General features: G+C 37.8%; 1 protein-coding gene across 1 annotated transcript in view; it reads left to right on the forward strand.

Moving 5' to 3' along the window:
- Positions 1 to 22676, forward strand: part of LOC137502797 (putative inorganic phosphate cotransporter) — a 95324-nt gene that overhangs the window by 33749 nt on the left and 38899 nt on the right. The window contains exons 3-5 of the mRNA XM_068229773.1: positions 2861 to 3063; positions 8249 to 8482; positions 19386 to 19470. Of these exons, the coding sequence (XP_068085874.1) occupies positions 2861 to 3063; positions 8249 to 8482; positions 19386 to 19470 (522 nt within the window). The remainder of the gene's footprint in view (positions 1 to 2860; positions 3064 to 8248; positions 8483 to 19385; positions 19471 to 22676) is intronic.

Below are 22676 nucleotides of genomic sequence, written 5' to 3' on the forward strand. Positions count from 1 at the left end.
AGCACAAGCAAGGAAGAGCTTTCCTAAGAAAAGAAATTTGCTCACTTCATTGATATAGGAATTAGAAAGATGTTTTTGAAGACTTTCGTGTGGAGCGCGGCATTGTATGGAAGTGAAACATGGACGATAACTAGCTCAGAAAGAAAGAGAATAGAAGCTTTTGAAATGTGGTGTTACAGAAGAATGCTGAAGGTGAGATGGATAGATCGAATCACGAATGAAGAGATACTGAATCGAATTGGTGAGAGGAGATCGATTTGGCTAAATTTGACGAGAAGAAGAGATAGAATGATAGGACACATCTTAAGACACCCAGGACTTGTTCAGTTGGTTTTGGAAGGAAGTGTAGGTGGTAAGAACGGTAGGGGTAGACCAAGGTATGAATATGACAAGCAGATTAGAGCAGATGTAGGATGCAATAGTTACGTAGAAATGAAAAGGTTAGCACAAGATAGGGTGGCATGGAGGGCTGCATCAAACCAGTCTATGGACTGATGACTCAAACAACAACATGTGAACATTTATTTCTAATTGCAGTCGTCTTCAAGTTCATAATGTGAGAACATTATTGCAACAAAGACTTTGAAACTCTAGGTATTTCATCTCAAACAAAAGCTAAGCTAACTGAATTGAGAAAATTTGCTATTCCATTCCATATTTCTTAAGGCAAGTGTCAACTTGTCCTCATTACTTACAATATTCCATAAATCCTTCACTGTTATTCATACAATTCATTTAACTGTATAATGATACATATAAAGATGTTTTTTTGTTACCAGGTTAGTATTAGGTGCTCTTAAATGCTATTGGAGTGAAAGAAAGACACAATCAGATTTACTATGAACACATTAAAACCGGTTGGATAATACTGAAACAACAGCTAACAGAGCTTCTGAATAAATGTCTTTGAGAAGGAAGTATGCTATGCAGATGTAGATATTCTGAACTGAAAATACTCTATAAAGGGAAGGGAGATGTAAATGATCCAAATTCTTATCACAGAATCACATTAGAAAGCAGACTATTAAAGATTTTAACAAAGCTAGTATCAAACAGGTTGGAAAAACTCTTAGCACATTGTATCCCTCAAGAACAATTTGGGTTCAGAACTGGAAGATCGACCGTTCATGCAGTGAAACTGAAGAAGCTCTGAGAGAGCTAAAAAGGAAGTTATATGCTATATTCATTGGCTTTTCGAAAGCCTTTGACACAGTCAATGGGAATATTGTATTGAATAAGTTAGAAAGTATCCTCGGAGACAACCACATCTTAAGACTCCTTAGAAGCATATTATCTGAAGACCATGTCAGTGTGTGTGTAATAATTCATCAGTGTCAGAGCCTGTATTGCAGACTGTGGATCACTCCATCAGTCAGTACACTATTGTTTAATATAGGAATACATGATGTAGTACAGGCCAGTGTCTCAGACCCTGTTAAATATCAACAAAAATAAGACTGTAGCTATTCTATTAGGAACGGAGGCAGAATTTCAAGCAGAGACATTTTCATGCATGATGACACAAAATCAACATAGTTAATAAATATAAATACTTGGGAATGACCTTGCAGATTTGAGGCAGAGGGGTACAAGCTGGTGCGTTCATGCCTCTTTTCGCCATACATGAGTTTCACTACAAAATTTGTCAAAATAAGAAGTGCTGGACTTAAATTCCAAGTGCAGATGGTGTAACAAGCTAAGTGATAAGTACCATGCCCTTCAGTGCAAGTCAAGGAGTTATCTTTAACTGAACTCAATAATGTACCATGCCCATTGTGCAAACCTCCCTCCTAGTTAAATATGTCAATGAGGTATTATTAACCTTTATTTATTTATATCTGCGGCCATTGGCTGCAATAAAGCTTATTAATTAAATGATACTAGATACAGGGTTGCCAAAACCAGGATATTGTTGCAATTTGAGATTTCAAAACCAAGACATAATTTACTTATTAGTACAGTTGATACGGTATAAGGAAGTATTAACCCTAAGAAAATTATGTTAATATGTTTGTATCAACTTCATTTAAAATAATGAGTATTACCAAACTGCATACTTACAATACAACTTCTCAGAGCTAAGAAGAAATGAAAGGAACTTGGTCTGATTTTTATTTCAACTGACATGTTCCATGTTTGTTGTACTTTTAGCATTGCATTTCCAGGCCATTGTACAGACATAAGAGAAAAAAACACTCACATTATTCCCAGGAACAGAGAAGTATTTTCCTACAATTTTGAGGACTGTTCCCAAGAAACACAATAATGGAAAGTAACTACCCATTTCTTGTTGGACTTGGTATTCTCAAATTTTTTAACCTTTGTGTCTGCCAAAAAAAAAATCCAAATTTACAAGCTGGTCAAAGAGAAGACCCTCATCCAATATGCTGCCTCAGCAGCTAAGTGGTAGTGTATCCAACTCCTGGCTGACATTCTTATTGGTGATCTCTGGTGGCACACTCAGTCTATCCGGTTAGTAAAAATCTGTTTTCTTTGGTAGAGAACAGCACAACTCAGTACATGAGGCCATTTCATAGTTTATCATCATCATCAATTTTATTAAACATATTGGGCTCTTTTTCTCCTGTATTTGTCCCATGTTCTTCATCTTCTTTCACCTGTGTATACCTCTCCCTCTTCTTGTACAGTATATTTATCTAGTTTTTCCTTTTCCACCGCTTCTCATCTCAAGAAACAAGAATTCTCGAAAATGAAAATCTTCAGAGAGAAGTGCTCATTCTTCACCCGTCCCAGTTCTTCCACATCCATTTCTTCTCAGCCCCTAACGAGCTTGTTTCTGCTCCCCAGCTGCATCAGGAGGACAGACTTGAGATGAATAATTTGTTGCTCCATATTCCAGATGTGCTGAAGGTGCGCTATGTGTTTGGTGTGATGGGCCTGCTGGGTATTGCCATCCTGTATGCTCTCAGAGTGAACCTCTCGGTGGCGATAGTGACCATGGTGAACATCACAGCTCTGAGCACAGGGCTGGAAGACCAGAGCAACAACTACTCTAACGTTGACATGTGTCCTGGAAAAGCGTCAGAGTCATCAACCAGATATGTAAGTACTTTAGCCATGCTTCCAATCTTCTGTGGATACGACTATGGAAAGAAGTAAGTCTAAGTAACCCCCCTCCCCCAGTGATAAGAGGTGTCTAAAAGGGGGGCCCTAAACTGTGGGTTGGCAACTACAAAATCCCTAGCTGAGTCTGACATTTCTTCTCCTTTCTGGTGCCAGTCAACTTTTGTTCTCTTCTGATCATGACATTATTGAGTTTGTGGTACCTAGTGAGTCCTTCAGTTTCATGCCCTTCCCTTCCTTTTTCCGATTCCTTGATTATTCGAAAGATTGTCTCTCTTCCTCATTCTCTTCTGATTAGTGTTAATAAAGGTTGGTTTCCAGTTGCACAATAATCACCACTACCAGCTCATCTCCCTCTTTTAATCATAACAGTGTTAGGTTCCGGAAGCTACTTCCTCCCATGCTAAATAGCATATCGATCAACGAGATTTCCTCAGCCTACTTACCTGCCACTAGGTTTTCTGCCTTTCCCAATGGATATTTATCTCTGATAGGTCCTTTGTAAATGGTCAGCGCCAGGTTTTGCATGGCTTTCCTCTTCCTCAGTGTCCACCTGAAGGCATCCACATCACTGTACTTTTGGGGATACTTTCGTATCCATCCATATTGCAGTCTTCTTTCAGTAATTATTTTGTCAATTTACGCAGACCACTTCATTCATAGTGTGGTTGTAATACCTTGTCTTTAGAATTCGTCTGAGGCACTGTTGATGAAAAGATATTGTGCTTGTGAGCTGCCTTTGCTCACGTCTTCAAGTTTAACATGCATTCTGAGCCATCCACACCATAATAGGTGTGTACAACTGTAACTTTACTGTTGTGGAAAGTGAAATTGATAGCCATATGCAGCTCATTTGTAGGAAGACTGTGATGGCTTTTCCATTATTCTGCTGTTGAATTCAGTATAGGCACCACACATACAATTTGAATGAGAAAAAAACATGGACAAATAGAACTAACAAAATGAAAAAAAGCTCAATTTCTAATCTGGTCAACGTATAATAAGAAATGCCTGTCAATTGACACTAAGATCCAATACTATAAAACTGTAACTCTCCTGGAAGCCACTTACATTTGTGAAATCCTGTTCCAAATTAAAACGGAAGGAGGAACTCCTCAAAACTGAAAGAAGAATTATCAGAACTTGCATAAATTAAAAAAGACCAGGTCGAAGGAGTCTGGAGAATCCTTTCTAATGAAACTATCTATCGAGAGATTTACCCAATCACCAGCACAATGAAGAACAAAAGAATCTCATATTTCCTTCAAATCATTTGATGCTGGAAATTGGCTGTTATGACAACTAGTGATTAGAAATCTTGGAAAGAAGACATTAGGACAATGTATCCACAAAATTCAGCAAGATCTCAAAGCAGCTGGACTCGAGGTAGCAGATGCAGGGAACAAAAATACAATTAACACCCTTTTTAAGACTCACAAATTTTCAGTAGAAATGACACACAGAAGGGCCAAAGCAATTTCAAACGACTTGAGGAAATAGACTGTCAGAACGAATGCAGTACAACCTTCAAAGAGAAAGTGAATGTGGAACGACTCAAGTGGTCCAATATGGTCAATAAAGTTAATAATAAAACGTAAACAAGCCTTCTCGGAAAGAATGAAAACCTCTTGGAAAAACAAGAAGAACCCACAGAAGAATTGATTGAGTAATTTTCTTAATGTCTTCCAATATTGGGAGAATTCGCTGTTGCTGCTGCTGCTGCTGCTACTACTACTACTACTACTGTAAGAAGTTCATTAGTGATTTGCAATGTATGCTATCAAGTACCTTTTTGAAGTTGGTGAAATTAAGGTACATTGGATGGTTAATTTTGACGCATTATTCAAATACCAAAAAATTGCTCTGAGCATGATGAAAGCCAGCCTGTTCCTCTCGTAGACAGTGGTCCGCTGAAGCTTGATTTTTTAGGAGAATGAAGTACAAGATTCTGCCTGGTACCTCACCAGTTTGTGGCAAGAGTCTGTACATGCTTCTGTGCTTCTCTTTCATTAGCTTAGACCATCAGTCTTTGAAGGGTCAGAATACTCATTTTATCTACAGAATAGGGGCTAACATTCCCATTATTTTGTCCCTGGAAACTACAGTCACCACCAGATGTGATTTAATTTCAATCATGTGAAGGTCTTGATAGCAACAGTCCCTGCACTGCCTTAACAAGTTGCCTCCACCTCTTCCAGTCTTTTGAGATACCTTAACAATTCAAGCTCATTTCACCATCACTGCTCTGGGCAGTGTTTCTTTCAGAAAAAAATCTGTGTGGGAGTACTTTTTAAATCTTACTGTGTGTGTGATGGAGGTGGGGGGAGATTGAGGAGGAAAAATCAGTAATTCGGCTACACAGGAAGAGACAATTTAAAATCTAACAATTACAATTGTAGGTTTTTTATTAATCTATCTGACCCACACTTGTGTTTGCCTACACGACACAGAATAACATGAATATGTCTTAATACAATATTTGCTACATGGTTACAACATAAAATAATAGCAATAAAATGAAAAAAATAAAATATGTATAATAACAAAGAAAACAACAATTACATAATTACCTGTAGGCAATCTCTTTCAATAGAAATCCTCATGCAATGATCCAGTGAACTACCTCCAAGTCAATTTCTCAGTGGAGTCAATAATCTATTCACAACATTGAGGGACCTTTCAACAGGGGCTGTTGATATTTGTACAGTCAATATTTTTACACTTGTATTTTCCATTTCCTCATAACCAAGACTGAAGAACAAATTTTAAAGCTAAAAATTTAAAAGATCTTGATCTATACCATGTAAATACATACTGGCGAAGTTCGTTAACATCTGACTGTTATGTGCTGAATTTGGAGAAATGTTTCAAAAAATGAACATGCTGAAATCCACAGCTTGCCTAACGTTTTGTCCATTTTATATATTACATTTTTTTTGTAAATTTAACTAGTGTCTGCAAACATATTTTGTAATCAGAGTCATCTATTTTTATTGTTCAGATGCGAGACAGCTTCTCTTTCAATTCATTGTATGTTGTGCAGTAAAATAACTATGTTCCTGTTTGTCTGCTTTCTGAACATCTTCAGATATTAATTTTGAGTCTGCAAATGTACTTGAAATTATTAACTTGGGCCGAACTGCCAACTGACAGTTCTTTTGCAAACATTTGCTTACATTAGAAACAGCTCCCAGTACCTCCACTAACAGGCAAAGTATTAACATGAAAGTAGACTTTTTCATTTCGAGAGGTACTCCTCCAGCCAATGAAGCTAGATCCTTATGGAAATGTTCACACGTCAACATGAATGATCCATAACGTTTCTTAATTACATTTATTGTGTTATAATGACTGAGACAGTGCACAACTGTTGCCTCTGGAATTATTAGTATCAGGTCTTGTAAAATTTTCTGAATGTAATGGAGAGCTGTTTCTTGTTTTGCAGACTGGTGGAAGAGCTTATAGATGTCTCTGACTTCATTAAAAAATATTTTCACATGGGGAAACTGATTCTTTGCACAATACATGAGCCATACAATGTATATAGAGAGCAGTCGTTCCTGCTTTTTCTGAAATCTTTTTGTGGACCCCTAAGATACAGACAGAAAATGAGACATCTGTGCAAGCATCAGAGTTTGCCTTTTTTTGTAGACTTAAAATGTGACAAGTTGCCACTTGTACACATTTGTTTAGTGCAGCATAAAAAAATTAAAACTATAACATACCCAGCTTACATGATGAGTTGCAAGGGTTTTCTGTTATCGTATTTTAAATCTTTGAAAAAAGTAAAGCCTGATAATCGTATTGAATACATTGATCCCAATAACACAAACTAATTTAGATGCAGAATGAAGAATTCATATCCATTTAGAAGAAACACAGTAGCAAACAATTATACACATACAAGAGACATTACTCCGATCTCTTTGTTGCTACAATGCTTGTTTTTAAGTTTTCATGAAATGGCATCAAACACTCAGCGAGCCGAAACGTTCCGAGCGGGAAACAGTTATACAGCGTCACCAACATTGAAGTCCAGCTCCATGGCTAAATGGTTAGCCTGCTGGTCTTTGGTCACAGGGGTCCCGGGTTCGATTCCTGGCAGGGTCGGGAATTTAAACCATAATGGGTTAATTTCCCTGGGACGGGGACTGAGTGTATGTGCCGTCTTCATCATCATATCATCCTCATCATGACGGGCAGGTCGCCTACGGGCGTCAAATCTAAAAGACCTACACCTGGCCTCTCTGGAGGCCACATGCCATTATTATTATCACCAACATTGAAGATCTCTATACTGAGTTTCTCATTCTTGTATATTTGTATGTTATATTTTCAGCTATAAAAGAACAATATATTAATTTATTGGTATATTGGTATACAATTTAATTACAGGGTAATTAGGTTTTCCTAGGGGGGGAGTTGTATTTTATACATTCCCCTGACTAATCTGACCCTGCCAGGAATCGAACTGGGACCCTTGTGACCAAAGGCCAGCATGCCAACCATTTAGCCATGAAGCCAGACAATTTCCCAGTAGACAGTGTCAATTTGACAATTTTTTTTTTTTTCCAGATTACATTTCAAAACATCCTCATATTGTTTTAGCTGACCCCCCCCCCCACAATTATGCAGGTCATTCTTTAGTTGGGAATACAGGATTTGCTTTGGGAGGCATGTTTCTGGCATGCAAACGAAGGTCCAGACCAGCGTGGTTGATTCTAGTGTTGGATTTCTCAAGGAGCTGTCTGTATAAAATTATACCATTCAGTATATTACATTCACGTACTTTAATAATAGTTTGTTTGACATTGAGTTTGCTGCTCTTTGCAGTTATACCAAATCCTAAGGAACTTTCACAGGGCCTTGTAACAGACCAGATTTTATAAACTTGGCAAAAATCTGTGTCAAAACCTGTTTTTACCTGAATTTTTCATCAAATGATTAAAAGCTCAGGCAAAATAGTTATGGTAAGTTTCCATTTTTAGACTTACATTATTTCTCTGTTACACTTCACAAATGACATCCAGGAAATCTATTTGATAGTTGTTCTACTTGATGTGGTGAATGCTACTTCATTCAGACTTGAGTATTTGCACGGTGCTTGAGAGAGTACGTTACCCTACACCCATCTCATAACTGACAGTGTCTTTTGTTTCTGTAGAGTGGAGAATTCCTATGGGATGAAGAACAGCAAGGCCTCATCCTGGCAGGCTTCTTCTACGGCTACGCTATAGGACAGCTACCGGGAGGCATGTTGGCCGAGCGCTACGGTGGCAAGCTGGTGTTTGGACTGGGGACCGTACTGACAGCTGCACTTACTGTCATTAGCCCATTCAGTCTGTGGGCTCACGAGATGCTCTTCTTCACCGTCCGTTTTCTCGAAGGTCTAGCTGAGGTACTTGCCTAACAAGTTTTATTCATTTTCTTATGAGTTCAAATTTTTCTACTATTTAAGAGTTTTGATTTAGCATTTGGTAGCAAAATTAATATAAAATAAGGATTTTGTTTAACATTAAATAAGGAAGCATAGCCTGGCAGGAGGATTTCAGCCAGCCAAAGTTTCACAGACTCAATTCATGTTTTTCATTTTAAAAGAAAGCAAAACATTAAAAGACATGGACAAACAAGAAAACACTTCAGGACGAGGACAATCCCCACATAATTACCTACTTTGGACCTATCCCTCATAAATTCCAGTTCTTCTACATCAGTTTCTTCTCGGCCTGTGTCAATCTCGTTTCTGATTCCCCAGCTTCATAAGGACGGCGGATAGCAACACTCATTGACAGATCTTCAGTTTAAACCTAAGTTTTCATATTATTATTATTATTTTTATTCTTCCTTTATTCATGGGGTCTCTTTAAAAAAGTTCCTTTTAGCATCGACCTCGAAGATCTTTTGCTACCATGTGTTTTCCTTCATCCCCACCTACTTATACCTGCTCCCTTCAAAATGTTGCAGATCCTCATTATTGGGTCTTCTCGGATGTTTCTTCTCTCTTCACCAGGTAATCCTAGTGTGGAGATTCTGATTCTTCTCAGCACCTCACATTCAAAGAGTATGTGTTAAGCTGATTCTTCTGCATTGTTGCATTTCCTACAGACATTGTCTCTTGTTACTGCAATTCTGTAAGGGTGCTTTTTAAGATGGCAGTGTCCAGTCAGCAGCCCTACTACCCTTCTTATATTTTCTCTGCTGAGTTTCAGCAGTTCCTTAGTATGCTTCTTGTGGGATCTTTATTAGTTCTTTCACAAGCCTGAACCTGGAGTATTTTTCCAGTTTTCCATTTGCTTCTTTTGTACCCATTTACCTATGTACAGTCAGACTTGTCCATAAGAGATCCCACATACTGGTTCTGGGCCCACAAAAGGTGTTTCTGACCCTTTTCTTGCCAGTTTATCTGCTTTTTCATTACCTTCTATGCCTGCATGCTCAGGTATCCATATTATTTTTGCAACATTGTACTCTGAGAGCTTCAGGAGAAGTGTATGACAACACCAAACAATTTTGGATGTAACCCGCACAGCTTCAAGTGCCTTAATGGCTGGTTGGCTATCTGTAAATATGAAAATATTCTTATCTCTGTAGTTCATTTTCAGATTTTCCTCAAGGCATATAATGATGGCTATCACTTCAGTTTGGAAAACTGTAGTGTGTCTGCCTAGACTCATTTGGATTGATCTCTCAGGTTTTTTCCCCGTTGATCCCTCCTCTTGTTCCCTTCTCAGTCCTTGAGCCATCAATATCTTCCCTACCAGTTTTCCATCTGTTAATGTCCCAGTCTTCCCTTTTAGTTACCTGGGACTCAAATGGTTTCTCAAAGATATACTTTGGAATCATATGATCAGCTGGCATGTGTCTGTTAATTTTACAGTGTCCAAGATTGGGCCTTCAAACCTTCCAGCATCAATTTTGCTACAATCGATATGAGCTCATTCCAGCTTGTCCCTCTATAAAGTTACTTAATGAAGGGAGATCTACTAAGGTATTCAGGCCTTCTGTCGGCATAGTTTTCATTGCCCCAGTTATGGCTATACATGCCATTCTCTGAAGGCTAATTTAGTTTGCTACTGACTTTTCCTCGACTTGCTTTCATCCCCCAAATGATTGCTGCAAAGGTCATCAGTGGTCTAATGATCATTGTGTATATCCACATCACCATTGCCAGCTTTAGACCCCATGTTGTCCCAACTACCCTCCTGAATGCATACAAAAGGCCCTTAGCTCGGGTTATGTTTCTTTCTATGTGTGGATTCCAGGTTAACTTTTTGTCTAATATTACACCTAAATGTAACACTTGTTTTTCCATATAGATTTCTTGCCCAAAGAACTTCAGTGTTCCTGTCCCCTCTAATTTCTTCTTGTGAAAGGGACCAGTGTTATCTTGCTCTGGTTGACTGTGAGTTGTTCTTCTTGACACTAGTTCTCCACAAGGTTAAATGATCTTTGCATGAGGTCTTGGATGACACTCATCACCTTACCTCTTCCCACAACAACTAGATCATCTGCATACCCTTGTGTGTAAAATCCCTGATCATTGAGGATGGCTATGATTTTGTTCATGGCAAGGTTAGACAGAAGAGGCGAAAGAACTCCTCCCTGCACACAATCTCGAATAGTTCTAACTGTTAGCGTCTCTTCAAACAGAGTTGCCTTTATTTTCCTCCCATCTAACATGGATCTAAGTCCATTTTACAGCAGTCTTCCTCACCCTACTCTCTTCAACAACTTTAATCATCGACTTGTAGGTTGTATTACTGAAGGCCCCTTGTATGTCTAGAAATGCCGCCAGAGCAATTTATTTGTATTCTAGGCTTTCCTCTAGTTTGCAAACCAAATGATGGAGTGCTGTCTCAGTGGATCTGCCAGGTCTGTATGCAAACTGATTTTCATGTAAGGGTGAGTTCAGTTGCACCGTTTTCTGGATATATTTATCCAGTACTGACTTTGCTACTGACTTTTCCTTGACTTGCTTTCATCCACCAAATGATTGCTGCATAGGTCATCAGTGGTCTAATGATTATTGTGTATATCCACAACACCATTGCCAGCTTCAGACCCCATGTTGTCCCAACTACCCTCTTGCATGCATACAATGATGTCCCAGTCTTCCTTTTTAGTTATCTGGGTCTCAAATGGTTTCTCAAAGATATACTTTGGAATCATATGATCACCTGGCATGTGTAAAACTTCCCCTGTTATTACTCTGTTAATTTTACAGTGTCCAAGATTGGGCCTTTGAACCTTACAGCATCGACATTTTAGTTGAGAATTGTAGTGTAGACACAGTATATTTAGATAGCACAGTATCTTACATGCTATATTTGTGTGTATCTATTAGAGCATAGTACTAATAACAATCTGTCTAAGCATTTAGCTTTGTTGATAATCTTTGAGTACAGTAGTTCGTGCAAATTTCAAACTTGCAGTTTTCATTTCTGTTTGTGCTTAGTAGTGACAAGTGGTACCGTTATGATACGTCTGAATGTAGTTTAAAATTATTGTAGTGTACTGTACAGCAGTATACAAGTATTATCTTATTAGAAATTAGCATGCTTATTTTATTATTGTAAAATATTTGTTTGATATAGTAGAGGTATCTGTAGAAACTCTTACTAAAATTCTGTTGTTGTGATTAGGATAGGCTTAACTGCAGCATAGAATTGTGTAATTCTTGTGTATTCCTTTTGGTATTCAGTAATTAACAGCAGTTTATATCTGTTAGGGTGTTGTAGGATAACAATAGAGTACGACTAACTAGTATTGTAGTGTAATAGTATATTAATTACCTTATTGTCGTGTAATCTTTGAGTACTATCCCACACAATATTTCTTTCTTGTCTTTTTTTTTTTTGCACAGAACAAGTTTTTTTCTTTTCTTTTTATTTTTTCCATAAAGAATGGCTAAGGAGTGCAAGTGTAGGAACTGTGGGTGTGGCGAGGCACTGAGGAGTATGAGGGAGGAGTTGGAGAGTTTGAGGGAGATAATTAGCTTTCTCACAGAAGACGGCAAGGAAGATAGGCCTCCCTTAAACAATGTATAGGTTACAGCAGGTTTAAAAGAGGGTAACTGTAGAAGACAGGTGGTCTAATGTTCTAATGGGAAGGACATTGCAGGCTAAGGGCTCTATTCAGGATCAGAATTCAAGACAGGTGTCTGTGAGAAATCGGTATGAGCCACTCCAGGTAGAACAACAGAGGGAAGATGAGGAACAGGGAACTGTTGCTGAGATGTGTGGAAGTAGGAGGAAGGGAAAAGGTACGAAAGGGAAATGTAGGGTAGAGGATAGGGAAAGACAGATGAAACAGGATCATGGGAGGGAGAAAAGGGAGGAGGAAGTAGCTTCTACAGCTATCAGGAAAGATAGGGCTGACCAGGAGGGGATGGGATCAAATGAGGTGGGTAGGGTTTAAGCTCTGGTCATGGGGGATTTATCATTAGACATGTGGGGAAAGTGTGTGGAGGAAAGGGAAACAGGGTAGAATGTTATCCAGGAATTAGGTTGAGGCAGATGTTGAGAAAAGTAGAAGAGAAAGAGGAGGGAAAGGAGATGGTGGTAGTGTTTCACGTTGGTACTAACAACGTAAGGCAACCTGGTATAAGTACCAACATAGTTGGGGATGTGTGGGATCTGGTAAATGCAGCATGGGTGAAGTTTAAGGAAGCGGAGATTGTTATCAGTGGAATACTGTGTAGGAGGGATACTGACTGGAGGGTGATTGGGGATTTAAATGAGACTATGGAGTGGGTATGTGGGAAACTGGGAGTGAAATTTCTAGATCCTAATGGGTGGGTAGGAGATAGGGATCTGCGCTCAGATGGCCTTCACTTAAACCGCAGTGGTACGTATAAATTAGGAAATTTGTTTGGAAGGGTAATAGGGAGGTACATTCAGGGAATCAGGGTTGTCTAGGGAGCACTGATAAGGGTACAGAGATCTGGAAGTCAAGTAGGGATGGCATAAAAATGTTAGTGTTGAACTGTAGAGGTATTGTAAAGAAAGGAATAGAATTAATTTAATAGATATATATTTACCAGATATTGTAATAGGAGTTGAATCACAGCTGAGAAATAATATAATGGATGCAGAAATTTTCTTATGGAACTGGAGCATGAATTGTAGAGATAGAATAGCAATGGTGGGAGGGGGAGTATTAATTCTGGTGAAAGAAGAATTTGTAAGCTACAAAAAAGTTAAAGATGACAAACATGAAATTCTAGGTGTAAGGCTCATTTCTAAAGATAATAGGCAACTTGATGTCTTTAGAGTGTACAGACCAGGAAAGAGTAGCGCTGACATGGATTCATAATTATTTGATAGGATGATCAGCTATGTGGGAAACTACATGGAAAGGAATGTGATTGTAGCGGGAGACCTGAATTTACTAAATGTCAATTGGGAAGGAAATGTGAACGACAGGAAGCATGACCAACAGATGGCAAATAAGCTAATATGGGAAGGACACCTGATTCAGAAAGTGACGGAACCAACTAGAGGGAAAAATATCCTGGACGTGGTGCTGATAAAACCAGATGAGCTCTATACAGAAACTGAAGTAATAGATGGTATTAGTGATCATGAAGCTGTTTTTGTCATAGTTAAAAATAAATGTGATAGAAAGGAAGGTCTTAAAAGTAGGACTATTAGGCTGATAAATCAGGCATGAGGGAGTTTTTAACACACTAATGACGGGCTGTGTTAATCAACGTAGTTTCGTATTGGTGCGCGGGCGACCGACTACCCCAGCGATAGTAGTGACAGTGAGGCTGATGGATGGAAAAATAAGGATGAAAACACAGTCCTAGGACCATTTACAAATTTTAGATGTATTTATATTTCACCGTACTTCTCATGCCAGGTGTGCTTATGTTGCCGGTCCACAGGAAAGAATGGAGTAGCGCGCGTCCCGACAACAATGTGTTAAAAAGTTAATATGATCGGTAAATAAGAATGTAAACAGACTCTGGGATGGGTTTAAAGCAATTGTTGAAGAATGTGAAAACAAGTTTGTACCTTTAAAGGTGGTAAGGAATGGTAAAGACCCACCTTATTATAATAGAGAAATAAAGAAACTAAGAAGGAGGTGCACATTAGAAAGAAATAGAGTTAGAAATGGCTGTGGAAGTAAGGAGAAATTGATGGAACTTATTACGAAATTGAATCTAGGAAAGACGTCAGGTAAGGATAACATGATGGCAAGCATAATTGGCAGTCATGCAAATTTTAGTGAAGAATGGAAGGGTAGGCCTATGTATAGGTACTATAAGGGAGAAACAGGTTCCAAGAAGGATATTCCGGGAAATGAACAAGGGGAGTGTGTATGTGAGGATCTTCAAAAAACAGAGTATTCAGTCAGCAGTATGTAAAGATTGTTGGTTACAAGGATAATGTCCAGATAGAGGAGGTGACTAATGCCAAAGAAGTATTAAAATTCACATATGATAACAGTGACATTTACAATAAGATACTGAAATTGAAAACTAGAAAAGCAGCTGGAATTGATAAGGTTTCGAGGGATATATTAAAGACAATGGGTTGGGATATAGTACCATATCTGAAGTACTTATTTGATTATTGTTTGGTTGAAGGAACTATACCAAATGAATGGAGAGTTGCTGTAGTAGCCCCTGTGTATAAAGGAAAGGGTGATAGACATAAAGCTGGAAATTACAGGCCAGTAAGTTTAACATGCATTGCATGTAAGCTTTGGGAAGGCATTCTTTCTGATTACATTAGACATGTTTGAAAAATTAATAACTGGTTTGATAGAAGACAGTTTGGGTTTAGGAAAGGTTGTTCCACTGAAGCTCAACTTGTAGGATTCCAGCAAGATATAGCAGATATCTTAGATTCAGGAGGCCAAATGGACTGTATCGCGATTGACCTGTCTAAAGCATTTGATAGGATGGATCATGGGAGACTACTGGCAGAAATGAGTGCAATTGGACTTGAAAAAGAGTGACTGAATGGGTGGCTATAATTCTAGAAAATAGATCTCAGAGAATTAGAGTAGGTGAAGCTTTATCTGACCCTGTAATAATTAAGAGGTGAATTCCTCAAGGTAGTATTATTGGACCTTTATGTTTTCTTATATTTATCAATGATATGAGTAAAAGACTGGAATCAGAGGTAAGTAAGGCTTTTTGCAGATGATGTTGCTCTGTATAGAGTAATAAATAAGTTACAAGATTGTGAGCAACTGCAAAATGACCTCGATAGTGTTGTGAGATGGACAGTAGTCAATGGTATGTTGATAAACGGGGTTAAAAGTCAGGTTGTGAGTTTCACAAATAGGAAAAGTCCTCTCAGTTTTAATTACTGCGTTGATGGAGTGAAAGTTTCATTTGGGGATCATTGTAAGTATCTGGGTGTTAATATAAGGAAAGATCTTCATTGGGGTAATCACATAAATGGGATTGTAAATAAAGGGTACTGATCTCTGCACATGATTATGAGGGTGTTTAGGGGTTGTAGTAAGGATGTAAAGGAGATGGCATATAAGTCTCTGGTAAGACCCCAACTAGTGTATGGTTCCAGTGTATCACTGTCGGCAGCCCTGAAAATGGTTTTCCGTGGTTTCCCATTTTCACACCAGGCAAATGCTGGGGCTGTACCTTAATTAACGCCACGACCGCTTCCTTCCCACTCCTAGCCCTTTCATATCCCATCGTCGCCATAAGACCTATCTGTATTGGTGCGACGTAAAGCAACTAGCAAAAAAAAAGTTCCAGTGTATTGGACCCCCCACCAGAATTACTTGATTCAAGAACTGGATGAAATCCAAAGAAAAGCAGCTTGATTTGTTCTGGATGATTTCTGACAAAAGAGTAGCATTACAAAAATTTTGCAAAGTTTGGGCTGGGAAGAACTGGGAGAGAGAAGACAAGTTGCTCGACTAAGTGGTATGTTACATGTTATAAACCTCATTTTTGGTCCGTATTGAAAATTCACAGTTCAAAAATAATGAAGGTGTTCATTAACCCACCTATTCAATATTTTATTTCCAGTTATAGTGGTTACATAAACACAATAACACTTATTTGAGACATGTTACGCCCTCAATTTAGGGCATCTTCAGCCTAACATAATCTTCAAAAGTACATATAATATCACAAACAGAAGCTGAAAGATTAGCTAGTTATTAAAATTTGGTACATATAACAAGCTAATCTTTTAGTTTGCATTTGTAATATTATATGTAATTTTGAAGATTATGTTAGGCTTAAGATGGCCTGAAGTGAGGGCGAAACATGTCTCAAATAAGTGTTATTGTGTTTATGTAACCACTATAACTGGAAATAAAATACTGAATACGTGGATTAATGAACACCTTGTCCGACTCTTTGGCTGAATGGTCAGCGTACTGGACTTTGGTTCAGAGGGTCCCGGGTACGATTCCTGGCTGGGTCGGGGATTTTAACCTTGATTGGTTAATTCCAATGGACCGGGGACTGGGTGTTTGTGCTGTCCCCAACATCCCTGCAACACACACACCACACATAACACTATCCTCCACCACAATAACACGCAGTTACCTACACATGGCAGATGCCGCCCACCCTTATCGGAGGGTCTGCCTTACAAAGGCTGCACTCGGCTAGAAATAGCCACACAAAATTATTATTATTATTAATTAACACCTTCATTATTTTTTAACTTTAAGTGGTATGTTCCGAGCTGTCAGCGAAGAGATGGCATGGAATGACATTAGTAGCCGAATAAGTTTGAGTGGTGTGTTTAAAAGTAGGAAAGATCACAATATGAAGGTAAAGTTGGAATTTAAGAGGACAAATTGTGGCAAATATTCATTTATAGGAAGGGGAGTTAGGGATTGGAATAACTCACTAAGGGAGATGTTCAATAAATTTCCAATCTCATTGCAATCATTTAAGAAAAGGCTAGGAGTACAACAGATAGGGAATCTGCCACCTGGGTGACTGCCCTAATTGTAGATCAGTATTGATTGATTTTGATTTTATTTTCTCCATTGCTTTTAGCATGAAGGAGTTTAAGCATAATGGTCTATAGGCTTTAGCTTGCGCATAGTTTGCCCTTCCAGACTTCGGTATAAATACTGTTTTAGCTTTTGACCATCATTTCAGCATGTACCCCAGAGCTAGGCTTGCTCTAAAAAGGTCTGTCAGGGCCTTGATGATTATCTCCCATCTTTCCTGCAGGAGTATCAGGAGTATCTCATCTGGTCCCGGAGCCTTTATGGGCTGAAACGTGTTGATTACCCACCTCACATGGTTAGGCTTAATTAATCGGTTGGCACAGTTCCAATCCGCTCTTCGTGATCTGGCCTCTGTTTCAACCATTTCTTCCCCTTCTACTTCCTCATCCTTAGGAAAATGAAAAGCTAGCAACACCTCCAGCGTCTCCTTTCCCGTCTGAGTGTATGCTCCATCGGGTTTTTCCAGTGCACCCATTTTATTTATATGTATCGTTTTAAGAACCTTCTGGAGCTATTCTGCTTCAGTGTTTGATTCCACTTTCTCGCAAAACAGTCTCCAAGAGTTTCTTTTTGCTCTTCATATTTCTAGGTTATACTCTGTGAGTTTCCTATGATATACGTTCCACATGCCATCTCTTGATGGTTTTTTATACAACGCTCTAACCTCTTTCTTCATTTTGGCAGGTTTCTTTTCTCTAAGGGGACAGTTATCATTGTATGATGCTAAAATGGCCTCTTCTAATTGTTCCACTGTCTCATCCAATTCCTTCTGTCCCCTTACATTCGTTTGGATCTTTTGTACAGCCTGCCCTAGAACTTCTCTATATCTATCCCAGTTCGTTCTTTCAGGACCTCTGTAAAGTTTTCATATTACTTTACCTTTTCATTGCAGATACCCTCCTGCCATTGTTTTTTCCAGCAGTCAGTTCATGAAACTTCCTTGCTTGTTGCATCCATCTAATGTATATGATATTGCTAATCCACCCAACTTTCAATCCTGAACAGTAAAGTTGGCTATAGTTCTCATCTGCAAATTCAGTTCATTGTTATCACTATCATTGCTACACCTTGCTTCAATTTCACTTACTATACCACCATCCTCGAAGAACACACACCCAAAGTGTGAAATGATCTGACATTCAATCATATCAGTTTGGTCTTGGAAATGCCTGCCTTTGTAGCTAAACGTTTAGCACTATGTTTGATACCGGTACTGCCAGAGATTAAAGAATGGCAGGAGGGCTGGTATGTGAATAAAAGTGTACACGCATCTCACCTCCATTGGGGGTGTGCCTGAAAAGAGCTGCAGCACCTCGGAACAAGGACACAAGTTTACTGGTGACGGAAATGCTTATTTTCATATTATACTTGCTCATCTCTTTCCAATTCCAAGACATTAGACTGCAGGCTTTCAGCATAGTCTGCTATTAAAACTAAGTCGCCAGCATAGGTCAAACTGCTCAGGCACTGTAGCGAGTCCTTTCAGTAAGCTGATTCTGCACTCCCTTGTACTTGGCTGACCTTGCATTCTGAGCTTATTGTTAGTGAGCGGATGAGCTGTGTAAGGCCAACATTTCAAAAGAAGGGGTAGCCTTGATCTTCATGTTGATGCATTTCAGTAAGTGAACCATGTGTCTACTTTCAACCAAGAACTTTCTACCATTAATTCACACTGCAACTAGATTTTGACTTTAAAATCCTGAGAATATTTGGGCAAGCTCAACATAAACTTAATAGCCTGTAAATGATTGTTTTGAGCACCAAGGTGGTAAGCAGGTAACAGCTTACAATTTTGAGTTTTACTTTTTGAATTCCCAGACATATTCCTGTCATAGACCAAAGGGGAAGACAACGAGAAGGGAATTGAGATATATGTGTGTGAGGACTGTGACGTAGCTCTGTGTATATTCTGGGCCTCAATACATACCATATGGCAGCAAACATTTGAAAGTGATTTATTACAGAAAATATCTTATTTTTCACTTTAAATGTTTAGCAGTCATCGACAAATTTTAAAGGTGGTAGTTTACAAAATATCACTGATGAATGCATTTCACAGAACTTACCTTTGTTTTTACAACAACAAATATTTTGGAGGCTTTAATGTAGATTCTTTTAATCAATATGGGAATAATTTTGGAAACTGAAGATTACAATTCTCCATAATATATCTTAATAATAAATATTACATTTCAGCAATTACAAAATTTGAAGTTTCTGGACCATATTTATAACAAAATTGTTATGTTTGGGGATTAACATGAATATTTTATTTTTGTTCTATGTAACCTCATGTTCACTATTGTCTTGTTTTGTGATCCAGTCCCTTGTGCCTGTTCCAGGGAGTGACATTTCCAGCTATGCAATCCATGATCTCCAAGTGGTCACCGCCCAATGAGAGGAGTCGTTTCTCCATTATATTCTCTGGTATGTAAACAGCCATGATCTTGTGGACAAAAGATTTTAGTTCAATTCAAACTTGCATACCAAACTGAGCTTTGGATAATTAAAAAGCCTGTCACATGTATAAGGCACTGTTTTTAAGTACAAATGAGTATCAGTCAATTTTATATGAAAGGTCAACTTTTTGTCACAACCAAGTTAGCGATAATATACTGGGCATCTTGATTTATGAATTTCATTTTCCGTATTGACATTTACCAATCTTCATAAAAGGAAAGAAAAATTCCACCTAATCAATACATTTATTTTCTTGTAAACTATTACAATCTAGGACCGGTTTCAACCCTTCATAGGTCATCCTCAGCTATATCAGAATCACATTTGCATTTCTATCTTATACCTCTGAAAGACCTTCATGATGTATTGTTTCATAATTTTTCAGTGAAAACTTATCTAAAAACTGAGAGTAAATTACCTAGATCTAACGGTTACTAGACACGAAAAACATCTCACCTTCAAAATTTACCGGAAACCTACACATACAATAAACACCATAAAAATAGATTCTAATCACCCTAATCCACATAAAAAAGCAGCATATCAAAGTATGATTTATAGAGCGTTTAATATACCGATGTCAAAAACAGATCTCAAAGATGAACTACAACTAATTCACGAAATAGCTCAAAAAAATGGTTATAGAAAAGAAATGGTTAATTCCATCATTCGTAAGTTCAAATCACGACCCAACACCACTTTGACGAAAACAAATCAACCCAGAAAAAATTACGCAACTTTCACTTTCAATAATACGGGCGTATATTCACTAACCAATGTTCTGAGGAAGCATAACATTAAAATAGCATTTAAGACTATACAAAATAATAGGCATGTCATATATAATAGCAAATCAGTAAATAGTAGTAACAAATATCTTCAATCAGGGGTCTACCGAATGGAATGTAACAACTGTTTAACAAGTTATGTGGGGCGTACAGGCAGGAATTTCACGACTAGATATAATGAGCACGTAAACGCAATTAGGCATAATCATTTCTCGGCAATAGGGCAACATATGCATGAATATAAGCACAATTTTACGGACATAAATAACGATTTAAAAATATTAAATGTAGAACCTAAAGGTCCTTTGCTTAATATAAGTGAAGAATTATATATAACACTAGATCAGTATGCAAATCCTAATTATAACATAAATGAGTTATCTGAAAAAACTAATATTTTGTTCAATAAAATCGTTCCTATCTTAAAAAACGACTACGTCAAAATAGTCAACAGACGACGTCATACACAAGCTACGGCGCAGACAGCGAACCTCAGTGACTCCGCCCATACACACGTAACAACCTCCCCTACTTATCCCTCCGCCCCTCTCACAACAGACAACACTAGAACCATCAGTACGAGGTACATTACTCGTCAAACGGCCAAGAAACTTGCATTTCAAACATCCAGCAGTAAGTAAATTAATTCAGGCTTTACAAATTCACACAATATTACACTTCTATTGAAATCTAACTCACTTCATTCATTTTGGCTTACAGACTTTACCAGCCTTAAAAAAAAAAAAGGGAAAGGAACCACCACAGTCTTACGACATTTGATGGGAGAAAACTCCAGAAGTTAGGCCAGAACTGAATCATACATATATTCCATAATTTAACACGTATCAAGCTTATATTGATCCATTTCACAGTTATACAAATGGAACCTATAAAGTTCAACATTCGACATATATAGGAAAAGGCAAATTATGGAAATATAACGCAAGAATCAAGGCCAACACATTTCAGTGTCACTAAACACACTGACTATATTACTAGACATTCAAGTGTTTTTTAAAACTTCTGTAGTAAATGATAAGCATTCAATTTAATAGACATTTATGTTTTATACAATGCATAATCAACATAATATGAAACTTGTAATTTTATGCAAGAAGGAACTGACATTTAATCATTAGGTTTAAAAGCCAACCATACACGGCATATTCAAACATTATCAATATCTGATGTTATACAAGACAAATTGTTATAATATTTTACCACATAACAACGCAAGATTCAAGCAATAAGTATTTTAGACTTTAAAGTACATTAGTGTGTTTATGTAAAAATATTTTATAGAGGTTAACACGCATTTATATTTTGCCTAAAATAATATCACTCCAGCAATAAGGTATAAAGATGTAACATGATATTTTATTATAATTATCACGCAAGCTTTATTTATCAAATTTTACTGATAGTCTATTCACGATTGTACATAAGTATAAAAGGGTTTTGATTCAACAGAATAAGCAATACTTAAGATATGTGCTTAATCAACCCAAGGATGCATTCTGTCAGCCCAAGGGCATGTATATAATAGACAAAGTTTTGTAATTTTAATTTTTAATTTTAACACAACGCTTAGAAATTTGTAAGTTTTTAGATAAGTTTTCACTGAAAAATTATGAAACAATACATCATGAAGGTCTTTCAGAGGTATAAGATAGAAATGCAAATGTGATTCTGATATAGCTGAGGATGACCTATGAAGGGTCGAAACCGGTCCTAGATTGTAATAGTTTACAAGAAAATAAATGTATTGATTAGGTCGAATTTTTCTTTCCTTTTATGAAGAATATACTGGGCATTCAATTTACTACATTTTGAATTTCAGTTATTCAAAGTATATGATTTTGTAACTTTTTATTTGTTTATCTGGTAATGTTTTGAAATTAAAATGTTGTGTTTCTGAATTCTGAAGGAAGTTGACCTACCTATTCGTTCCCCTGACCCTTCATATATAGAAAGATAATGGCTCAGTGTGGTCAGGAGAATAGGACAGTCTATCCCAGATCATCTCCTCAGCCCCTGATGAGCTTCATCACTCACTGAGGGGCACCTTGACGATTTTGTTCCTTTCGTATATTGTCCTACATTCCTAGCCTTTTCCTTATGTATACATTTTCATTGTATGTTTCTTCCCCTTTCGTGCATTTATCCACACTTGCCCTATCATGACTGAAGATCTGTCATGATGGCCCTCAAGGACTATTGATGTCTGCCGTCCTGAAGATGATCAGGTGCTGGGAACAAGTGAGATTGATGATGAGAGTGTCCACGTATGTGAAGATTGTCCTCTTCTCCTGACCACACTGTTTATCTGATCCTTTTCCTCTTCCTATCTTTCTATACCTGTCTTGAAAGTTTAAACTGAATGTT

Source organism: Anabrus simplex, chromosome 12, assembly GCF_040414725.1.
Source record: "Anabrus simplex isolate iqAnaSimp1 chromosome 12, ASM4041472v1, whole genome shotgun sequence".
Classification (NCBI taxonomy): Eukaryota; Metazoa; Arthropoda; class Insecta; order Orthoptera; family Tettigoniidae; genus Anabrus; species Anabrus simplex.